This window comes from Hibiscus syriacus, unplaced genomic scaffold (assembly GCF_006381635.1).
Source record: "Hibiscus syriacus cultivar Baekdansim isolate YM2019G1 unplaced genomic scaffold, ASM638163v2 tig00012493_pilon, whole genome shotgun sequence".
Classification (NCBI taxonomy): Eukaryota; Viridiplantae; Streptophyta; class Magnoliopsida; order Malvales; family Malvaceae; genus Hibiscus; species Hibiscus syriacus.
In genome coordinates, this window is record NW_024062284.1 from 274,582 (window position 1) to 295,190 (window position 20,609).

Genomic DNA, 20,609 nt, shown 5'->3' on the forward strand with positions numbered 1-20,609 from the left:
TCCTCCGTACTCCACCCCCGCCTTCTGCTTCCGTTTCTCACCGCATTTCCCGCTGCCATTTCAGGAAGCATAAGCCCCCTGCCAACACAGACTTTGAACCCGTAATATTGGGCGTTTTTACCCAAAAATTACCCTAACAATAAATAATTACTTGTCAAGTATCTATTATTCAAATATTATCAATCTAATATCATTTTTTTATAAATGGACGGAAGATACGGATCACGAAACACACCTTCCTAGAGTTCTGTCTAAACTGACGCCACGGTGAAAAGGCACGACTCATGAATCGTGTCTTAGCGGGGTTTTCTGACACGTAAGAGAGGTATAGATCATGAGACGCACGTTTCATCCTAATCATATGTCTCTCCCTTTAATTATCACATACCCCTTTAATATCGCATGTCGCCTCCCCCTATAAATACTCACATCATACAACCCTCAGATTACACCAAAACTACTCTCTTTCTTCCTTTCATTAATCTTTCTATCAAACTTTAAGTAGGTTTTGTTATCATTTTTAGAAGGTAATTTTTTATTATATTATAATCATTTAATAGTTTATTATTTTATTATATTTTACTTTACTAATTTTTTTTTACTTTTTGCAGTTATAAAATAGAAGGCGGGTTGCTGCGTTTAGATGAGAATCATATCTCGAGTCATTTTACCAATACGGTAACGGTTTAAAATTGTGTTATTTTAATTATTGTGAATATTTTATTTATTTATTTAGTATTAATTTATATTTTAATTTGTATACTATTTATCTAATTAGAGGAAGACCATATATTAGATCCATTTATTCGTAATGCTAAGTTAAAGATACTAAGTCGTGTCTAATTGTATTTAGCCGATGTTGGATTTGGTTACATAGTGAAATATGAAGGGCACAATAACCTTGAACCCAACCTTATTTCTGCACTGATTGAGAGGTGGAGACCAGAGACACTCACATTCCATCTTCCGTGTGGGGAGTGCATTATTACGCTGGAGGATGTTTCCATACATTTGGAGGTTCTGGTAGATGGGGATGTTATTTCTGGTGTGGCGGATGGTGATTGACATTCCTTGTGTGAGGAGTATCTTGGAGGTATCCCGCCTAATTTCAACGGTGGTCGAATACCGTTGAGGTCGAATAAGCTCTTAGTTGAATGTCTCCCCTAGAGCTTGAAGGCATCGTGTCAAATGGGTACTGCACAGATTGTTGAGTCGAGGGCATCTCCATATTCAGGCCAAATAAATTGGAAGATGAATGCCTCCCCTTGAACTGGATGCGAGGTTGCCATACGGATTGTTTGTGGACCCATCTCGGTACAGATCGTAAGAAGTTGTTGATGAATGTCTCCCCATTGAACTTGATAGGGGCACCATGATGTGGATTTCCTATTATGGCGTTAAAATCATTATACATTACTATAGTTGGGATGTCAACTTGATCAGTTTGTTGAGCCAGCCCATAGTGGAAGCATAATGACATACCACGAACAATACATACTTCAACAAATTTTGCATACATCTTTGTATCGGCGTCTAAATAATGATTTTGAGAATCAACTATCATTGCAACATCGTCACCGTTCGATAGTTCAAATGCTGTATAAGTTAACGGAAACACCGATGTTGGAAATCTGTACTGAAGTGAGGATAGTCTTCTAGTACTTCCAACATGAACCTTCCTTGAAATCTTTGTTATCAGCTGCTCAAGAGTTATGTTTTTCTTGAAAGATATTTTGACAGAATGATTTGATGCGAACACGACGCCAGTTTCATCTTCTGAATTTCTCCATTATAGTACACAATAACTGAAATACGTGTCATTCTGAGAGTTTGAAAGATTGACAGTCTTATATCTTCAAAAAAAAATAGCTGAAATAAACCTAATTAAATAAATAGTATATGAATTAAATATAACCTAATAAAAAATTTAAAATATTCACAATAATTTAAATAATATAATTTTATATTGTTATCGTATCGGTAAAAATATCTCGACGTATTATTCCATTTTCCAATTTTACAATCGCAAAAAAATGATAGAAAATAATTAGTAAAATAAAATTTTTAAAATAAATATAATATATTAAAAAAATTAACTTACGACAAAAGATCGAAGAAACTGATAAAGCAAATATAGGAGAAATTGATGTGCTGATGTTTACGGTTAAAGAGGTGTTATTTATAGGCGGGAGAGAATTTAAAGGCCGAGAAATTCGGAACCAATAATGAAAGGTGCGAATGGTTATCGGTGTCTTATTGGCACGTGTTTGATACCCAAGAAAGGCGCGAATGACGATCTGCGCCTTCATTACATGATGCCTGCTCAGATAAAGTGCAGATGACCATCCGTGCCTTTCATGACGTGGCGCTTACTCAGATAAAATCCCTCAAAGGCGCGAATTGTCTTGTCAGAAAAAATATTAGATCAGTAAAATTTGATGAAACAATTGTTGACATATAGTTATTTATTGTCAAGGTGATTTTTAAATAAAAACGTCGTTAGAAATAGTATATTGTTAGGGTGATATTTGGGTAAAAACGATTAACAGTACAGAGGAAGATGGGGTTACAGACCACCAGTAAGAGCAGCAAGCGAAGGACCGGAGCTGTCGGTTGAAAATGGGGTCTGGGAAGCACGCGAAGAGATGAGTAGCCATGTAAGTGTCTCCACCACAGTATGATGTGTCGTTATCAAATATTAACAAACCTTCTCGGCCTCGGGCACAGGCAATCACCGATCTTCGATTCTTCCTCCACTTGTGTTTATTGGGTCGCCCACAATAACTGACATTTGCTTCCGTTTCGTTTCTTCGCTTTCATTCCTCTTATTATAGAAATTTCAAAAAAAAAAATTACCAAATTATCAAGGAATTTGATTAAGATTGTAAACCGGAAAGAAGAAGAAGAAAAAAAAATAAGCACAGCTAGAGATTACGAAGCTGTTTAAGATTCACTGGTGAAACTAGGGGTGTAAACGAGCCGAGTCAAGCTCAACTCGAACTCGAAAACTTTAAACGTAGGCTCGACTCGACTCAAAAACTCGCGAGCTAAAAATTATGAAGCTCAGCTCGAACTCGAAATATATTATTGAAACTCGACTCGAACTCGAAAAGGCTCGAGCTCAAAAAAATTTCAAGAGCTCGATTGAAGCTCGAGACTCGAGCTCGATTCAAACTCGATTCAAGCTCGAATTTGAACCTACAAAAATCTTATATTACATTTAAAATATATAAATAATTTTTTCTTTAATCAACCATCACCAATACATTATAATATGAATGTATGAACTATAAAAAATCTAAAAAATAAAAATACAATTACAAGAAATTTAGAATAATTAATATAAGCTTTGAAGTTTTTAAAACTTCAAATGTAGTGAAAATTTACAAAAAATGACAACACATCTAAATTTATAAAAAGACGACAAAATATGACAACATATCCAAATTTATATAAGATGATAATATTTTCCTTACAAAAGATAACAATATCATAATAGCTTCATGTAATAGGATAATCCAGATATACTTCCCAACACCAAATTCTCAATGCTATGACATCTTCTTCAATTGATATCTTCTAAAAACGGTGAAGGTACTTGCAACCTTCAAGCCAATGTAAACAAAAGCCCGTGCAAGGGCTTAAACAACTACCAAGAGCTATATACAAGCAAAATACATATGCTGCATCAGCATAAAAATGACAGTCTCCTAAGGATGTACAGTTCCATAATGCACTAACAACATAATACAAAACTAGGGAATGCATTTAGCTACTAAAAATAATACAAAGATGTATGTAAAACAACGAAAATAAAGTCAGGGAATCCAAGAACATTCAAACGGTAAAAATGAAAAGATAACCCAATAAACTGAACGGGGATTGAAATTTAAATGATAGCTGCATGTTAAGTTTACTTACAAAAAAAGAATACAAAAAAAGAATACTTTTAAGAACATTATTTGGGCATTACCAGCAATTTTTATCTGAGTGAGTCACTATATGAGCTTAACTCTTCAAAGTGACAATTAACCACTGGGGAAAAGGAGATCACATACAAAAAAGAGAGGAATGAGCCGAGGGACAGCAGCAATTAACCGAGAAAATAGAAGCAGAAAAAAACCGTCCCCCATTGATTCTTTTTACAGATAATAGCAAAACATAAGGAAGTAATTTGTATTGTATTTTCCTGCTAGTTGAGGAACAAAATAAACAGAGAAGCATTTTTTTTCATCGAACCCAAGCAATATACAGAATCAAGGGGTATTTTAGTTTCTATTATCCATTGCTTTCTTAATTTTCTTGTGTGTGCATATATTCCGAATCGAAACCAAGTCAAAGGCATAAAGGAGATAGCTTAAACGTTTACCTTAGTTGTAGTTCATCCTGCTTTGCCTCTTAGCCGTTCGAGCCTCACTGTCAAAATAAGGGGTTGTGTTAGTCAAAAATAAGTTCATTATAAAATAATAAGAGGGTTTTATTTTCATGGTGGCTGTGGGTTTTGAGAGGGACTCGGCTAAGGTTATTTGAGGGTAAAAGGAGAAGGTCAAACCTATTTTAATGTTGAATGTAGTTACCTAGTCATCGGGGTTTGGTGGTCGAAGTGTAGAACTCCGTTGAAGAAAGGCGAGAGGAGCGGCAATATTTTCTGGTTATGGGTCGTGCGTGAAAATGAGAGGGGGAGAGTTGGAGAAGGGGAGGCTTGAGCAGCTGAATATTTAGGTTTAGGTTTAGGTTTGTTTTTGAGACCCAACAATGGTATTTTCTAGCTTTTCTGACTCCAGAAAGTTCCCACCTTTCCATCAATTCAAATTTTTATTTTAATGTAGTTAGACTCTCAAATTGATTAACACTTCATTATTATAACAAATAATGAGAAAATTGCATCTTTCCCTCTAATATTCATACATCAAATTGCATGAAATTAGCGGGGCTAAGTGTCCACACCTCGTTTTGCCACCTTTTCCATACTCATATGTATATACAACTTTATATTATTCTATGAATTTATATCAAATTATTTAAAGTACCAATATGATATAAAATGAAGGGCTTGATATCACTTTAATTATTCCATTTTATCTTTAAATTTCATTCAATTCTTCTTTAAATCATACTTAATCCTTATGTTTTATTATAATCTTAATTTTCTTCATTTAAATTTCATTTTACATTGGATGTGATAAGATTTTAAAGGAATATTATATTTTAATAGTATTTAGATGATTTTTAAACTAGAAATGTTCATGGTCGATAGAAACTAATTAATATAATAAAAATTATAATATAAATTTAATATAAATAAAAATTTAATAATATTAACTATTATTTAGAATTAATACCAATTTAATTAAAAGTTTATCATTTTTATTATTATAGCACTACAATTATGTATGAATTTGAACACATATTCCACTATTAGTTTTAATCCCACTACTATAATATTCAACACCTCCACTATAATAATTAATCTTTATCACCACCATTTCTTTTTAATCTCATTGCCTATCCATTATAATATTTAATACGTTGTCAATTACTTATGCAGTAAAAAAGTTAAAAAAAGAAGAAAAAAATCAACCAAATACGTGTAATCTAACATGTGCTTAATTAAATGAGCTTTTATTTTTTTAGTAATATACAATGTAACAAATGGACTTAGGTTGGTTAATTAAAAAATTAAAATTTGAGGGTAATTGTATTATAGAATTTTTAATATATTTTTAAAATTTTATAATTATCAATAATATATTTTTAATATATTTTTAATAATGTAATTTTAAAAAATCTAAAATTATAATATAACATTTTTTTTCGAGCTGCTCACGAGCTTTTCGAGTCGAATATCGAGTAGCTCGTTTCGGCTCGTTAAGAACTCGAGTCGAGCTCGAGCTCGAGTCCATTCGATCCGAGTATTTATCGAGCCTTGATCGAATCGATCTCGAGTAGCTCGCGATCTGTCTCGTCTCATTTACAGCCCTAGGTGAAACATATTGGGTACTCCCGTACACGAGTTGCCTGGCGATTATAAGATTGGCTGCCTCGCTCGGATGGTATGCATCCCAGAAAACATGCTTGTCCTGGTCGTCACACAAGCTTGATGTTGGTCCACATGGAATTATCCCCGAAAATTGGCCTACATTTCCAATTCCGCAGCAAGCTCTGCCTGCTGTCGTGAAACCTACATAAAAAAAAACTTTCGGTGATCGATTCGTAACTTTAAACATCGAAAAAAATATAGACCCGAGATGTGTTTGTCAATGTTAATACCATATTGTGCATATTTTGCGATGAGTTCCATCACTAGGTCGTACACATCGGCATGAACAAATATGGCTCCTTGCAGCTTCCCGTTTAGTTCAGACAGCAAACTCTTTAATTGCCGGTTGCATTGCATTGCTAGCTTATTTGCCAAATCAACACACTGATTTTCCTTAAATTGGTTGATCATTTTCTGATACGGTATGCAACCAACCGGACCAACATTTGCTGCGATAAACTTCCGAGCATTTAGCTGATATAGTCTGTGCCGCCAGAACAACAAATTCGAGTACGTGAAGAAAAACGAAGAGTCAGAGTTATATTTTACCTACTGTTAATTGGTTCCGTAGGTGATTGATCATGCCATCGATGTAAGCATCGGGGTTTCCGAAAATCCTTGTTCCAGTGTGTTGGGAAATAAACCAAGTACAAGTAATTTCCATATAACCATATTAGTGAGAATGTGAAATAAAAGCGGAAAAATAATACCCGAAAATTGATAACGGAGTTCAGCCAATTGTGCTTACGTCTCCGGGCTGCTGCAGATCTCTTACTAAGAGAGAAAATTTATAGGTGTTTACAAAATACACTCTACTCACAAGAAAGCTCTCTAGTATAGGAAGAAAGAAATGTTTTGGGATAGTTTTGAAGCTAAATGGGTAAGGGTATTTATAGTAGAAACTTAGGGACTAATCTTTGAAAATACCCTAAAGTGCAATGACTAAAGTGAATTTACTCATTCCTATTTTCAACAAACATCAACCAAAATTTTACCAAACTTTGAAAAACATTTTTCAAAGAAACATTTACCGAACTTTGAAAAAATATTTTCCAAAGTTGGTTGCCAAACTTTGAAACTTTTAACAATCTCTCACTTGAAGACTGATTTTAATATGTCTTCACACCTTGATCAATGCAGCAGCATGTCTGGTCTTGTTATTCTAGCATGTCAACTGAAGCTGAACACAACTTCAGTTTGTCCGTAGTCACCGTCTTTGTCAACATGTCTGTCGGATTTTGAGCTCCACTAATCTTTTCAAGTTTCAAAATCCCATCTTCCAGAAGAGACCGGATAAAATGATATCTCAATTGTATGTGTTTCGTCCTGGAATGAAAAGACGGATTCTTTTCTAGATGGATAGCACTTTGACTGTCGCAATACAAGACATTGTTTTCTTGTTTCTTGCCTAACTCTTCCAAGAAACTTTGGAGCCAAACCATCTCCTTGCTGGCTTCCGTAACAGCGACATATTCTGCTTCAGTTGTGGAGAGAGCAACTATCTTCTATAGTTGAGAAACCCAACTCACTGCGGTTCCTCCTAGAGTATAGACATACCCTGTAGTGCTTCTTCTGATATCGACATTTCTGGCTAAGTCAGCATCTACATAGCCTGTCATATCGTATCTCCACCTTTGAAACAAAGTGCTTTGTTTATGGTACCCCGTAGATATCTGAGGATCCATTTGACTGCTTCCCAGTGTACCTTGCCCGGATTATTCATGTACCTGCTAACAGCTCCTACTGCTTGAGCAATATCTGGTCTGGTACAAACCATGGCATACATTAGACTTCCAATTGTTGAGGCATACGGCACCTTCACCATGTGTGCACGTTCTTCCTCCGTCTTTGGTGACTGTTCTTTGGAAAGTCTAAATGAACACCTAAAGGTGTACTTACTGGTTTAGCATCTTGCATGTTGAACCTGGAGAGTACTTTGTTGATGTATTCAGCCTGTGATAACATCAAAGTCCCCGACTTTGTGTCTCTCTTGATCCTCATCCCAAGAATCTGCTTTGCAGCGCCCAGATCCTTCATAGCAACTGCTTCGACAATTTTTGCTTCAAGTTTATAATCTCTTGCATATCTGAACTACAAGCTCTTCTTCAACCTGCATACCAGGTTTTTCTTGCCTGCCTCTATGAAGCCTTCTGGCTGCCTCATATAGATCTCTTCCTCCAAACCCATGAAGGAAAGCTGTCTTTACATCTAACTGCTCAAGATGTAAATTCTCCGCAGCTACAATTTTCAACACCAGTCTGATTGTAGACAGTTTTACGACTGGAGAGAAAATTTCATTGTAGTCAATACCTTCTTTTTGCTGAAACCTTTGACAATCAATCTTGCTTGTAGCGTTTTCCCTCCCATGTTCTTCTTTGATCCTGTAAATCCACTTGTTATGTGCTTCTTGCCTGGTAGTAATTCAGCTAATTCCCACGTCTGATTGACATAAGCGAGTCCATCTCATCTTTCATGGAAGACTCCCACTTGACTGAATCCTCCACCTGCATTGCTTCATCATAGCACTCTGCGAGTCTCATCTTTCATGGAAGACTCCCACTTGACTGAATCCTCCACCTGCATTGCTTCATCATAGCACTCTGGTTCACCATTGTCAGTCAACAACAAATAGTGCAAAGAAGGCGAATACCGTTGGGTTGGTTTAGGAATTCTGGAGGAGCGTCTCAGTTCTGGTGTGTGTGGTTCTTGAACTGCTTCAGGATTGACCTGAACATCATTTCCAGAAATCTCCTCGAACTCAGCAAATTCCTTTGTTTCAGCTTCGGTGTTACTTGATTCTGCGGTTGACCTATCTTTGTACATCACATTTTCATTGAAAATGACGTCTCTGCTTCTGATGATCTTTCGATTTTCGTAGTCCCAAAACCGGTAACCGAACTCATCACCACCGTAACCAACAAAGACGCATTTGTTGGACTTGGCATCAAGTTTACTTCTTTCAGCAGAGTTTATGTGTACATAAGAAATACAACCAAACACTCTTAAGTGTGAAAGGTTTATTTCTTTCTTGCTCCAAGCTTCCTCTGGTATTCCGCCATCCAAAGGAACTGAGGGCCCACGGTTGATCAGGTAAGCTGCAGTGTTGATAGCTTCAGCCCATAGAAATTTGGGCAATCCGGCATGTATCCTCATGCTTCTGGCACGTTCATTCATAGTTCTGTTCATGCGCTCTGCTACGCCATTCTGCTGCGGTGTTATGGGAACTGTTGTCTCCATCTTGATCCCATTGTTTGCGCAAATCTCTGAAACTACTGTCTCTGTACTCTCCTCCCATTGTCAGACCTCAACCGCTTGACTTTCAAACCAGTCTCATTTTCCACCATGGCCTTCCATTTTCTGAAGGTATCAAAGACTTCTGATTTCTTCTTCAGAAAAAACCCACACCTTCCTTGTTGAATCATCGATGAAGGTGACATAATATAGTGAGCCTGCAAGAGATGGAACAGGGGATGGTCCCCATACATCAGTATGAACCAATTCTAACCTTTCTGCCTTGGGAGTCTTGCCAATCTTTGTAAAACTGACTTTCTTTTGTTTTCCAAAGATGCAATCCTCGCATAGTCCGACATCTACATTCTTTAGATCCGGCAGCTTCCCTTTTGACAGAAGTCTTCATTCCTTTCTCGCTCATATGGCCGAGCCTTTGGTGCCATAGGTTTGATTTTCCATCAGCATCTGCTACTGCAATGATATTCTCTAAATTTGAGGTTACATAGAGAGTACCGGTCTTCTTACCACAAGCAATGACGAGTTCTCCTTTGGTAAACAGCCTGAAAAAGTTGTACTATATCCTTCTCCATCAAGCTGTCCAACAGAAATCAGATTTCTTTTGAGGCCAGGAATATGTCTCACTCCTGTCAGCTTCCAGGTGGTCTGGTTTGGCAGCTTTAATCGGATGTCTCCTTTTCCGACGATCTTCAAGGTTTCATCATCAGCTAGATGAACCTTCCCAAAATCACCACTGACATAGTTCTCCATGATTTCTCGGCATGGGGTGGAGTGGAAAGATGCCCCTGAATCCAAGATCCATGATTCAATCGGACTGTTGACGCTTAAAATCATGGCATCACTTGTCTTCGTCATGTTGGCAGATTCCTGTGCGCCGGTATTTTTCTTCGGTGCTCGGCAATCTCTTTTGAAGTGACCCTTCTTGCCACAATTATAACAGGTAAAATCTTTATTTCCTGTTCTTGATTTGCCCCTTTGGATTTTGATCTGCCACGATTTGAATTTATTTCTGAAGTTCTCCCTCTAGACTCCGTGTGCAAGGCTGAGGAGGTTGATGCTTCACCCGATTCCCTTCGTCGAATTTATTCACTCAATACCAGATCCCGAACATCGTCGAATTTTAATTTGCTGTTTCCCGACGAACTGCTGTAACAGTAGCATTCCAACTGTCTGGTAGAGATGATAAGAGAATTAAAGCTCGAACTTCATCATCGAACTCAATTTCCACTGAACTCAACTGGGTTGTGATTGTGTTGAGTTCATTTAGGTGTTGTGCCACCGATGCCCCTTTTGCCATCCGCAAATTGAATAATCGTCTTATCAAATGAACTTTGTTTGAGGCCGATGGCTTCTCGTACATACTGGAGAGAGCCGTCATAAGACCCGCCGTGGTCTTTTTCTTTGCTATGTTAAAAGCAAAATTGCGGGATAACGTCAGTCGGATAACTCCGAGGGCTTGTCTGTCGAGAAGAGCTCAATCTTCATCCTTCATGCCCTCTGGTTGCTTTCCTGAGAGAGGTTGATATAGATTTTTCTGGTACAAAAAATCTTCAATCTGCATCTTCCAAAAGCCAAAGTCCGCACCATCAAACTTTTCAATTTTCACCTTCCCTTCGTCTGCAGCCATCGCTCCTACTCGAATCTGGCTTCGTTTGGATCGTTTCTGACAATTCTTCCGAATCACCGTGTATTAGAACACCACCGTCGACAAACTCGTATCGCCGACCGAATTTCACTATTCACAAAATTCACTATTCATGTGAATAGTAATAAATAGTAACCTCGTAGAAAATTTGACAAAATTCACAACCAAAAGCTCTGATACCAGTTGTTGGGAAATAAACCAAGTACAAGTAATTTCCCTATAACCATATTAGTGAGAATGCGAAATAAAAGCGAAAAAATAATACCCGAAAATTGATAACAGAGTTCAGCCAATTGTGCTTACGTCTCCGGGCTGCTGCAGATCTCTTACTAAGAGAGAAAATTTACAGGTGTTTACAAAACACAAACTACTCACAAGAAAGCTCTCTAGTATAGGAAGAAAGAAATGTTTTGGGATGATTTTGAAGCTAAATGGGTAAGGGTATTTATAGTAGAAACTTAGGGACTAATCTTTGAAAATACCCTAAAGTGCAATGACTAAAGTAAATTTACCCATTCCTATTTTCAACAAACATCTACCAAAATTTTACCAAACTTTGAAAAACATTTTTCAAAGAAACATTTACCGAACTTTGAAAAATATTTTCCAAAGTTGGTTGCCAAACTTTGAAACTTTTAACACAGTGGAAACAAGTGGGAGAAGGTAATTGTTGAGAAAATCGTTGGATCCGATTGTGATTGACAAGATGGATCTCTTGGAAATATAGTCTTTGGCCTCTGATGCACCCAATAAATCATCAAGCAGTTTTCTTGTGTTGTTGAAGTAGTCGATTTGGATATCCAATCCTAGCCTATTAACCTGCAAAATTCAGATAAATTTAACTCTGGATTTCCATAAATATTTTTGTTGGGAATGGATAAATTTAGGATATTGAGACCCTTACAAATATGCTTCCAGTTGAATTCATGATCCCTCCTCCTGATGCATAATTTACACCTTTTACTATAGCTTTCCCTGTAGAGTTCGGAGCAAGATATGGAACTGCATAATTCGGCACTCCCAATTCTTCTCCTGTCAATACACAAATGACAAACCTTAGTCCATTGTCCAGAAAACTGCGGTGGCTTCGTGTTTATTGCGGTTAAAGATGAACGAGAGGAGGAAACGCTTACTAACAATGTCACCAATGGTTCTGCCAGTGGCGTAGCGGCTGGTAGGCTGGCCGGCGGATGCTTTAAAATCGATCCCATTCGGTGGAACATTTGCCTTGGACAAAGTTTGCAGATAGTTATTGTTACCAGCATCCACCAAAGAATAGCCGAAGATGAAAGAAGCTCCTAAACCTTCATCGTTGTTATTATTATCACCGGCACCATTAACCAAAGAGCTCAAACTCATCATGAACAAAACAATCAGAACAAGGCTCCAAGGTTTCGCCCCAGCCATGGTTATCAACTCAAAGCTAATCCGAAGCAACTGTCGATGAAATTTGTATGTCTAGTTGTCAACAAGTAATTATTTTTTGAATGTAAACTTTGGAGCGCTTTTATATGGAGTTTTAGCAGTGTTTGATGCAGGGCAGTTGATCAAACAAGTTGCAACATAGTTTATCAACCTGTTGTCAACTTCTAAGGACTTGCTTTGGCCATACGTAAATGGCCACCTAGATTATATTATCTAATATATATTGTCAAATGCTAAAAGGTATGATTAAATATTTTCCTTTGATTATTTTATATCAGTGAAACCAATTGAGAATGTTGTGGTTGAGGAGTAGCTTTGATGATTGCTTGGTAATGATTCAACAAATCCAAATATGAATTAATGGACACGATCAATAAAATAAAAAATTAATCCGAATTCTAGCTAAATCATGAATTTATACATTTCAAGCGAAAGGTCGAGATGTTCATAAATGAGTTATTTGTTCCCATCTAAAGTGGACTGAAATTTAGAAGGTTTTGGACCATAATTGTCGATATTATATCTGCATCATCATATCAATTACTGCATAAAGGCTTCCCTGGTATCAATAAATCTACCATTTGTTTTGGATGGTGTAAAGGAGAAGTTTTAAAGACTACACAAATTTGTGTTATTATGTTTCGAGCACTTATTTTGTAGCATTTACATTTTAATCACTGCCTGTTATAAGTCAATTTTTTGTTGTTATATGACTTTGGGTATGATATTTACGTTTATTTCATTTTGGCCACTAGATTTATGGGTTAATCACGATTCAGATACCTATATCTTTACCATGTTTTTACATTATAGTCACCAGGAGGCTCGTGTTCTTTGTTTGTTCTGATTTTGACATTCTGTTTTATCTTGTTTCAATTTGGTCACCATGCATGCTGTTCTGTTTATTTTGAAATTGGCCATTGATTTTATTCTTTTTCATTCTAGTCACTGATTAATTTTGTTTCTTTATTTTACGATTATGATATTGTATTTTCAATTTATGCAGTTTAGTCACTTGTTTATAAAGCTTATTTATTTTATGTTATTTGCATTATGGTATGCCATGTTTGCATGTTTACATTTTAACCCATGTTATAATATTCATGTACATATTATGTTTCAAATGTACTTATGCATGTACTATTTTTATTATTATTTCATTACATACACATGATATATCATATATACTTATATACATATATATTTATTAAATTTATTCATATATAAATATATTACTAATGTTTATTTTATTCATATATAAATTTATTTTTACCCTTGTATATTCATATATAAATATATTACTAATACAACAACAACAACAAAACCCAATTCTCAAATGCAATGGGGTAAGGGGGAGGTAGGGTAGTAGGCAATGCATGTGGGAATTAATACATAAATACATACAATGCATGTATAAATAAATACATAGTTGTACAATGTTCATATGTAGTCATTAATATCCTATGCGCGTTTTTAATGAGAAGTAATCCCTGCAAATAAAACCCTGCGAAAAAATCTCTGCATATAGACAGTAACGTTAGACCAAACTAAATTTAAAAGAGGAAATATGAAGATAATTGTAACATCCCCAATTCGTATCCAACCCGGATACGAGTCAGAGATATTATATTGACTTTTGAAACACAACTCTTACAAATAATAGCAAAATACTTGAACTTATATTAAGAAAAATACAATAATATACATATATTAATACAAGTTTATCAAAATACTCAGAGCATACACAACTTAACCCTTTAGTTACATGCCAACATCCCTTTTTATAACAAAATGACCTACTGATTAAGTTGCTTCTGATCTGATAGTTGCAGGAGTAATGTTGTCCAGCTGCTTAACCTCGATCGTCTACTTTATCGGATCCTACGTGTGAAACACTCACACGCTAAGTCATCGACTTAGTGAGGCAATATAATAATAATATCAATAAATATAAAGTAATTGCCAAATTGGGATGGGTTGCAATGATAAGATGTATGTAAACAATGCAATAACCAGAACCATGTTTCTTACACATATACTTATCAAATTCACATTCATAAGTTCACCTTAGTAAGTTCATTAGCACATGGTACCATACAGAGAACCTAAGGTATGTGAGTATTGTGAGGTTGAGCACTATGTTGTCACCAACACTCATATAATTACACCGAAGTGCCACGTAGAATTGCACCAGAGTGCCGCGTAGAATTGCACCGTAGTGCCATATAATAATGTCCATAAGGACCACATATCATTCCTTAAGAATCATATGCATATACTAGGGATCAAGTATGTGTCTCACCAGACTTCACACATGTTCCAAAGAATACATATATGTCCCGAAGGACCACATATCATTCCTTAAGAATCATATACATATGCCAAGGATCAAGTATGTGTCTCACCAGACTTCACACATGTTCCAAAGAATACATATATGTCCCGAAGGACCACATAGACCATCTACCCTTGGCATGCCAACTATACCTATAGTTCTCATTTACATATCATGGGCTTTCATAATTTATCTTATTTGTATCACGTAGACATGTTATTTTTATACCTTTATCACATAACTCATATAACTTTTTCTTCCATATTCATGTCCCATAATGCATATGGTATGGATTCATGTCATATATCATAATATGAAATACTATCATGTATCAAAATATTAAATCTAGACTTATCACAAGTCTAGAACTGAATAAAATACATATTCATGCTATGCATATGCACTCACCTATATTTCTTTATCTTTCCCTCGATTGATCCTACTTGTTGATGGTTTCGGAACTCGTTTAGGCTCGATATCTATATAGTAATTCATTGATACTTATCAGTATACTAATTAATATATTCTAAACTATCATTTCTTAGGCTAAAAGAAAAGCCATTTTCATCTTTTAATGGAGGTATGCATCGATGCACTACACCATGCATCGATGCATAAATCCTATTCGATGTTTGTATTTAATGGGGATGCATCGATGCACTACTTATGCATCGATGCATAAATCCTATTCGATGTTTTCTTTTTAAATTAATGCATCGATGCACTGCATGTGCATCGATGCACCTTAAATAATTTCTGGGATTTATCATCGATGCATCGGTGCACAATGAATGTGCATCGATGCACATTGCCCAGAATTGTCATTTTAGCACGAAAATCTCTTCTTAGTCTACTTAACACTTTATATTTCCCCTCTTTATATATCCTTAACTTGCATACTCTTACTTAAACTAATTATTATCCATTCCATACTTTTGAAACTTAAAAATCCAATTCTCCATGTAGAATTTAAGAATCTAACCCAAATTCCAACATATTCTAATTTGAATTCTAACACCTCATACTTCTTAGTTAGCTTTATGACAAGTCAAATCCCACTTCTAATTCTTATTAGGAACTCTAATCCAAGATTTCACTTTTCTACTTCCTTTCTTTGATTCTTCATATTCTCCTCATCTTATGGTTTTAAGATAATCTAAGCTTTCCTTAAGCTTAGTTATCAACTAAGGATCAATAAGAAACCTTAAATTCATCAAGAATTTAATCAACAAGAAAACTCACCTTTAGCTTGGTCTCTCGATGGAGAAGAAGAAGTGAAGCTGAAGAGAAATCTGGAAACTTTTGTTCTCTTCATTTGCCTTCCACGTGGATTTAAATATCCTCATCTAATATTTAATTATTTCCCCTATTAAAAGACTCATTTACCCCTTTAGTTCCTCCTTCTTTGTTAATTGATCCTACACAAAACATTCCTATTAAATCTTTCAACTATTCAATTTATCTACTTTGGTCACTAAATTTTATAATTTCACAATTTGATCACTAACCCGGTATGGAGGATGTTACAAATCTCCCTCCCTAAAAAAATTCGTCCTCGAATTTTCATTGTACGAACAGATGGGGATATTGAAGTCGCATATCTTCTTCACGTTCCCACGTAGCTTCTTCTACTTTGTGATTTCTCCAAAGAACCTTGACCAACGAAACGGTCTTACTTCTTAACTGTTTGACTTCAAAAGCCAATATTCTCACTGGTTCTTCTTCATATGTCAGATCCGATTGGACTTCTACTTGTTCTGGTGCAATGATGTGAGAGGGATCGGACCTATATCTTCATAACATGGACACATGGAAGATGTTATGGATCTTCTCCATTTCCGGTGGCAAGGATAACTGATAAGCCACGGGTCCTATTCTCTTAACAACTTCGTATGGCCCAATAAATCTAGGACTTAACTTTCCTTTCCGACCAAAACGTAATACTTTCTTCCAGGGAGATACTTTAAGGAAAACTTTATCTCCAACCTCGAACTCAATCTCTTTTCTTTTAAGATCAGAATAGGATTTTTACCGATCAGAGGCCACTTTGAGGTTATGCTGAATTTCTCGAACGTTTTGTTCTACATCTTGAATTAAATCCAGACCAAGAACACTTCGATCTTTGAGTTCATACCAATTTAATGGAGTACGACATTTCCTCCCATATAATGCCTCATATGGGGCCATCTTTATACTAGACTGATAACTATTGTTGTAAGCGAACTCTGTCAGTGGCAAATACTTTTCCCATGATCCTTTGAATTCCATTACGCATGCTCTCAACATATTTTCCAATATCTGAATAGTTCTCTCTGATTGCCCGTCAGTCTGAGGATGAAAAGGCATACTAAAGTTTAAACGAGTCCCCAACGCTCCATGCAAAGATTTCCAGAATCTAGAAGTGAATCGAGGGTCTCGATCAGAGACTATGGAAACAGGCACTACATGCAATCTAATAACTTCTCTAATATACAGCTCTGCATATTTTTCCATAGAGAAATCTGTTCTAATCGGGAAAAAATGCGCTGACTTAGTTAATCGATCAACAATTACCCAGATTGATTCTCTTTTGTTCAGAGTCAAGGGTAACCCCGAAACAAAATCCATCGTAACATTTTCCCATTTCCATTGAGGAATGACAAGCGGTTGCAATAATCCTGACGGAACTTGATGCTCAGCTTTGACTTGTTGACATATCAAACACTTAGACACAAATTCGGTGATGTTTCGTTTCATCCCTGGCCACCAAAATCAATCCTTCAAATCCATATACATCTTGGTTCCACCCGGGTGCATCGTTAATGGACTGCAATGAGCCTCTGTCAATATTTCTTCCTTCAAGTCTTCATTGTCGGGTATCACAATTCTTCCTTTACAATATAGATTTCCATCTGACTTAACCTCAAAATCCTTAATCTCTTTATTCTTTACTTGCTCTATTCTTTTCAAACACATTTCATCTTTACTTTGCAATTCTCCTATTCGTTCCAACCATGCTGGTTTAAGTGTTAACTCTGCACAAAGACCACCGTCTCCCGTTAAAGATAATCTTACGTCCATAGCTCGTAAAGCTGCAAACGTCTTTCTACTCAAAGCATCTGCTACCACGTTAGTCTTTCCGGGATGATAGTCAATTATCACATCATAATCTTTTAAGAACTCTACCCATCTACGTTGCCTCAAATTCAACTCTTTTTGAGTCATCAGGTGCTTCAGACTTTTATGGTCTGTATACAAGTAACATCTTTCTCCATACAGATAATGACGCTAAATCTTGAGAGCGAACACCACAGCAGCCATTTCTAAATCATGGGTGGGGTAATTCTTTTCATGTGGTTTCAACTGCCTCGATGCATACGCTACCACCTTCCCTTCTTGCATTAATACACACCACAACCCGTTATGGGATGCGTCACTGTATACTACAAAATTCTTGCCAGATTCCGGTTGAACCAATATCAGAGTTTATGTCAGAATTCTCTTTAAAGCTTCAAAACTTTCTTGACATTCAGAAGTCCAAATAAACGGTACATTCTTTCTCATCATCTTTGTTAAAGGTAACACTATCATCGAAAAATTCTTAACGAATCTTCGATAATAACCGGCAAGTCCAAGGAAACTCCGAACTTCAGATACATTCTTTGGAACTTCTCAGTCCATTATAGCTTTAACCTTCTGAGGGTCCACTCTAATCCCAACTGCCGAGATCACATGCCCCAAGAAAATTACTTCGTTTAGCCAGAATTCACATTTGGACAATTTCGCATAGAGATTTTTATCCCTGAGAATTTACAAAACTAGCCTCAGATGTGCGCTGTGCTCTTCAATGGACTTCGAGTAAACCAGTATGTCATCAATAAAGATAACAACAAACTGGTCCAAATAGGGCTGAAAAATCCTATTCATGAGATCCATGAAAGCAGCTGGTGCATTCGTTACTTCGAATGGCATTACGATGAATTCATAATGACCATATCTCGTTCTGAAAGCCGTCTTCGGAATATCTTTCTCCTGAATCTCCAATTGATGATAACCCGAACGTAGATCGATCTTCGAAAATACCGAAGCTTCTTTTAGTTGATCAAACAAGTTATCAATACGTTGATGGTCACCTTATTAAGCTGTCGATAATCAATACAGAGACGCATTGATCCATCCTTCTTCTTAACAAATAACATCGGAGCTCCCCAAGGTGACACACTTGGTCGAATAAATCCCTTTCCTAACAACTCTTGCAATTGATTCTTTAACTCTTGCAATTCTTTCGGAGCCATCCGATAAGGTGCCATTGCAATTGGAGCGGTTCCTGGCATTACTTCAATTTGAAATTCTACCTCTCTATCTGGAGGTAATTCTGGCAACTCAGCCGGGAAAACTTCAGGGAATTCTTGAACTATTGGAATCTCCTCTAGCCCTTTCTCTATCGCTCTTAAATCTATCACATTTGCAAGAAATCCTTGACATCCTTGTAGCAATAGCTTCTTAGCTGACATTACTGACATTACATTTGCTAAAGGATTAAACTTTTCACTGTTCACACTAATCTTTGTTTCTCTTGGACTTTTCAGGGTTACCTTTTTCAATATGCAATTAACATCTCCATAGTAATGGAACAACCAATCCATTCACAGAATCACTTCAAACTCGTCAAAGGGTAAATCCATCAGATTAGCAGGGAATTCAATTCCCTGAACCTTTATGGGACACCCCTTACAGACTTTATTCACCCGAGCACTATGGCCTAAAGGATTTGTTACTATAATCTCATTACTCGTAGCTTATAAGGGAATCCTCAATTCCTTTACTAACTTACTTGTAATGTAAGAATAATTAGAACCTGGATCAATCAGTACCAATACTAATTTATCGTACAGCTGAAAAGTACCTGCTATAATATCAGGGTCATCACGGTCTTCACTTGTCTTTAGATTGTACACCCATGCGGCTGACCGAACTTCAGGTTGAGCAGAGAATTTAGACGGGTTCCTTCCCCTGCCTCTTCCTCGTCCTCTTTGTGATGAAGAACCAACTCTTTCAGATGGTACAGGCTCACCAACCATCAATGGACAATCCCGGATAAAATGTCCGGCATCTCCGCATCAAAAACAAGTCCCAGCAGCCATCCGACAAGCCCCAGAATGGTTTTTCCCACAGTTCTGACACTGTCTCGCTTGACTCGGAGTAGATCTCCCAACACCAGATCCCACTGACTGTGTCTGTCTAGGTCTTGCCTGACTTACTCCCCTAGCAGACGATGCAACTGATTCTGATCTAGCTTGTGATCGAAATCCTGAGTCTCTTTCCCTTTTTGATGGTGCTGAACTAGAAGAAGCACCCGTTATCTTTGATGTCTAAACTCTAAAATCCCCAAATCTCTCATTCTGAGCTCTTTCAAGAGCCTTAGCACGATTGATCACCTCTTGGAACGAGGACAAATTCAATACTATCAGCATCTCTTTCAATCTAGGGCGCAAACCCTCCACAAACCATTCACAGCCTCTTTTTCAATAGGCACAAGCTCGGATGCAAACCTACTCAACTTGTTGAACTCACATTCATACTCATATACAGAGCGGTTCATCTGTTTCAAATTTAAAAACTCCTGCTTCATATGTCGAATAAATTGATCTCTAATGTACTTGTTTTTAAATTCATCTAAGAATAAAGACCAAGTCAATTGGTCACTGGGCATCCTCATGGTGACGTTCGTCCACCATATTCTCGCCTGACCCCTCAACAACGATACAGCTCCATCTAACTTCTCCACTTCAGAACAGTGGATACCATCCAACATGATTTTTAAGTCATTTAACCAAAGATCCACCGCAACCGGAGCTTCTTCGGTTTCTCCCTTAAATTTGGGAGCTCCCAAACCTCTCAACTCTTTTACTACATTCATCCTTTGAGTTGGTGGA

General features: G+C 36.8%; 1 protein-coding gene across 1 annotated transcript; it reads right to left on the minus strand.

The window, feature by feature from the left end:
• Positions 1 to 2,924: 2,924 nt before the first annotated feature.
• LOC120205488 (GDSL esterase/lipase At2g23540-like) lies at positions 2,925 to 12,380 on the minus strand. The gene is made up of 9 exons (XM_039205346.1): positions 12,068 to 12,380; positions 11,839 to 11,966; positions 11,577 to 11,753; positions 10,569 to 10,576; positions 6,595 to 6,657; positions 6,271 to 6,527; positions 5,991 to 6,181; position 4,836; positions 2,925 to 2,962 (listed from the first exon to the last, which is right to left on the minus strand). The coding sequence occupies exons 1-9, from the start codon at positions 12,339 to 12,341 to the stop codon at positions 2,925 to 2,927; spliced, it is 1,137 nt and encodes a 378-aa protein (XP_039061277.1). The 5' UTR covers positions 12,342 to 12,380.
• Between the last annotated feature and the right edge of the window lie 8,229 nt (positions 12,381 to 20,609).

What these genes read in the sequence shown, in the direction of transcription:
- LOC120205488 (XM_039205346.1), bottom strand. Translation starts at nt 12,341, where the DNA reads ATGGCTGGGGCGAAACCTTGGAGCCTTGTTCTGATTGTTTTGTTCATG. An exon ending in CACCTACGGAACCAATTAAC is followed by an intron (nt 6,528 to 6,594) that starts AGTAGGTAAAAT and finishes GTTCTGGCGGCA; the next exon opens with CAGACTATATCAGCTAAATG. An exon ending in CGCAAAATATGCACAATATG is followed by an intron (nt 6,182 to 6,270) that starts GTATTAACATTG and finishes TTTTTTATGTAG; the next exon opens with GTTTCACGACAGCAGGCAGA.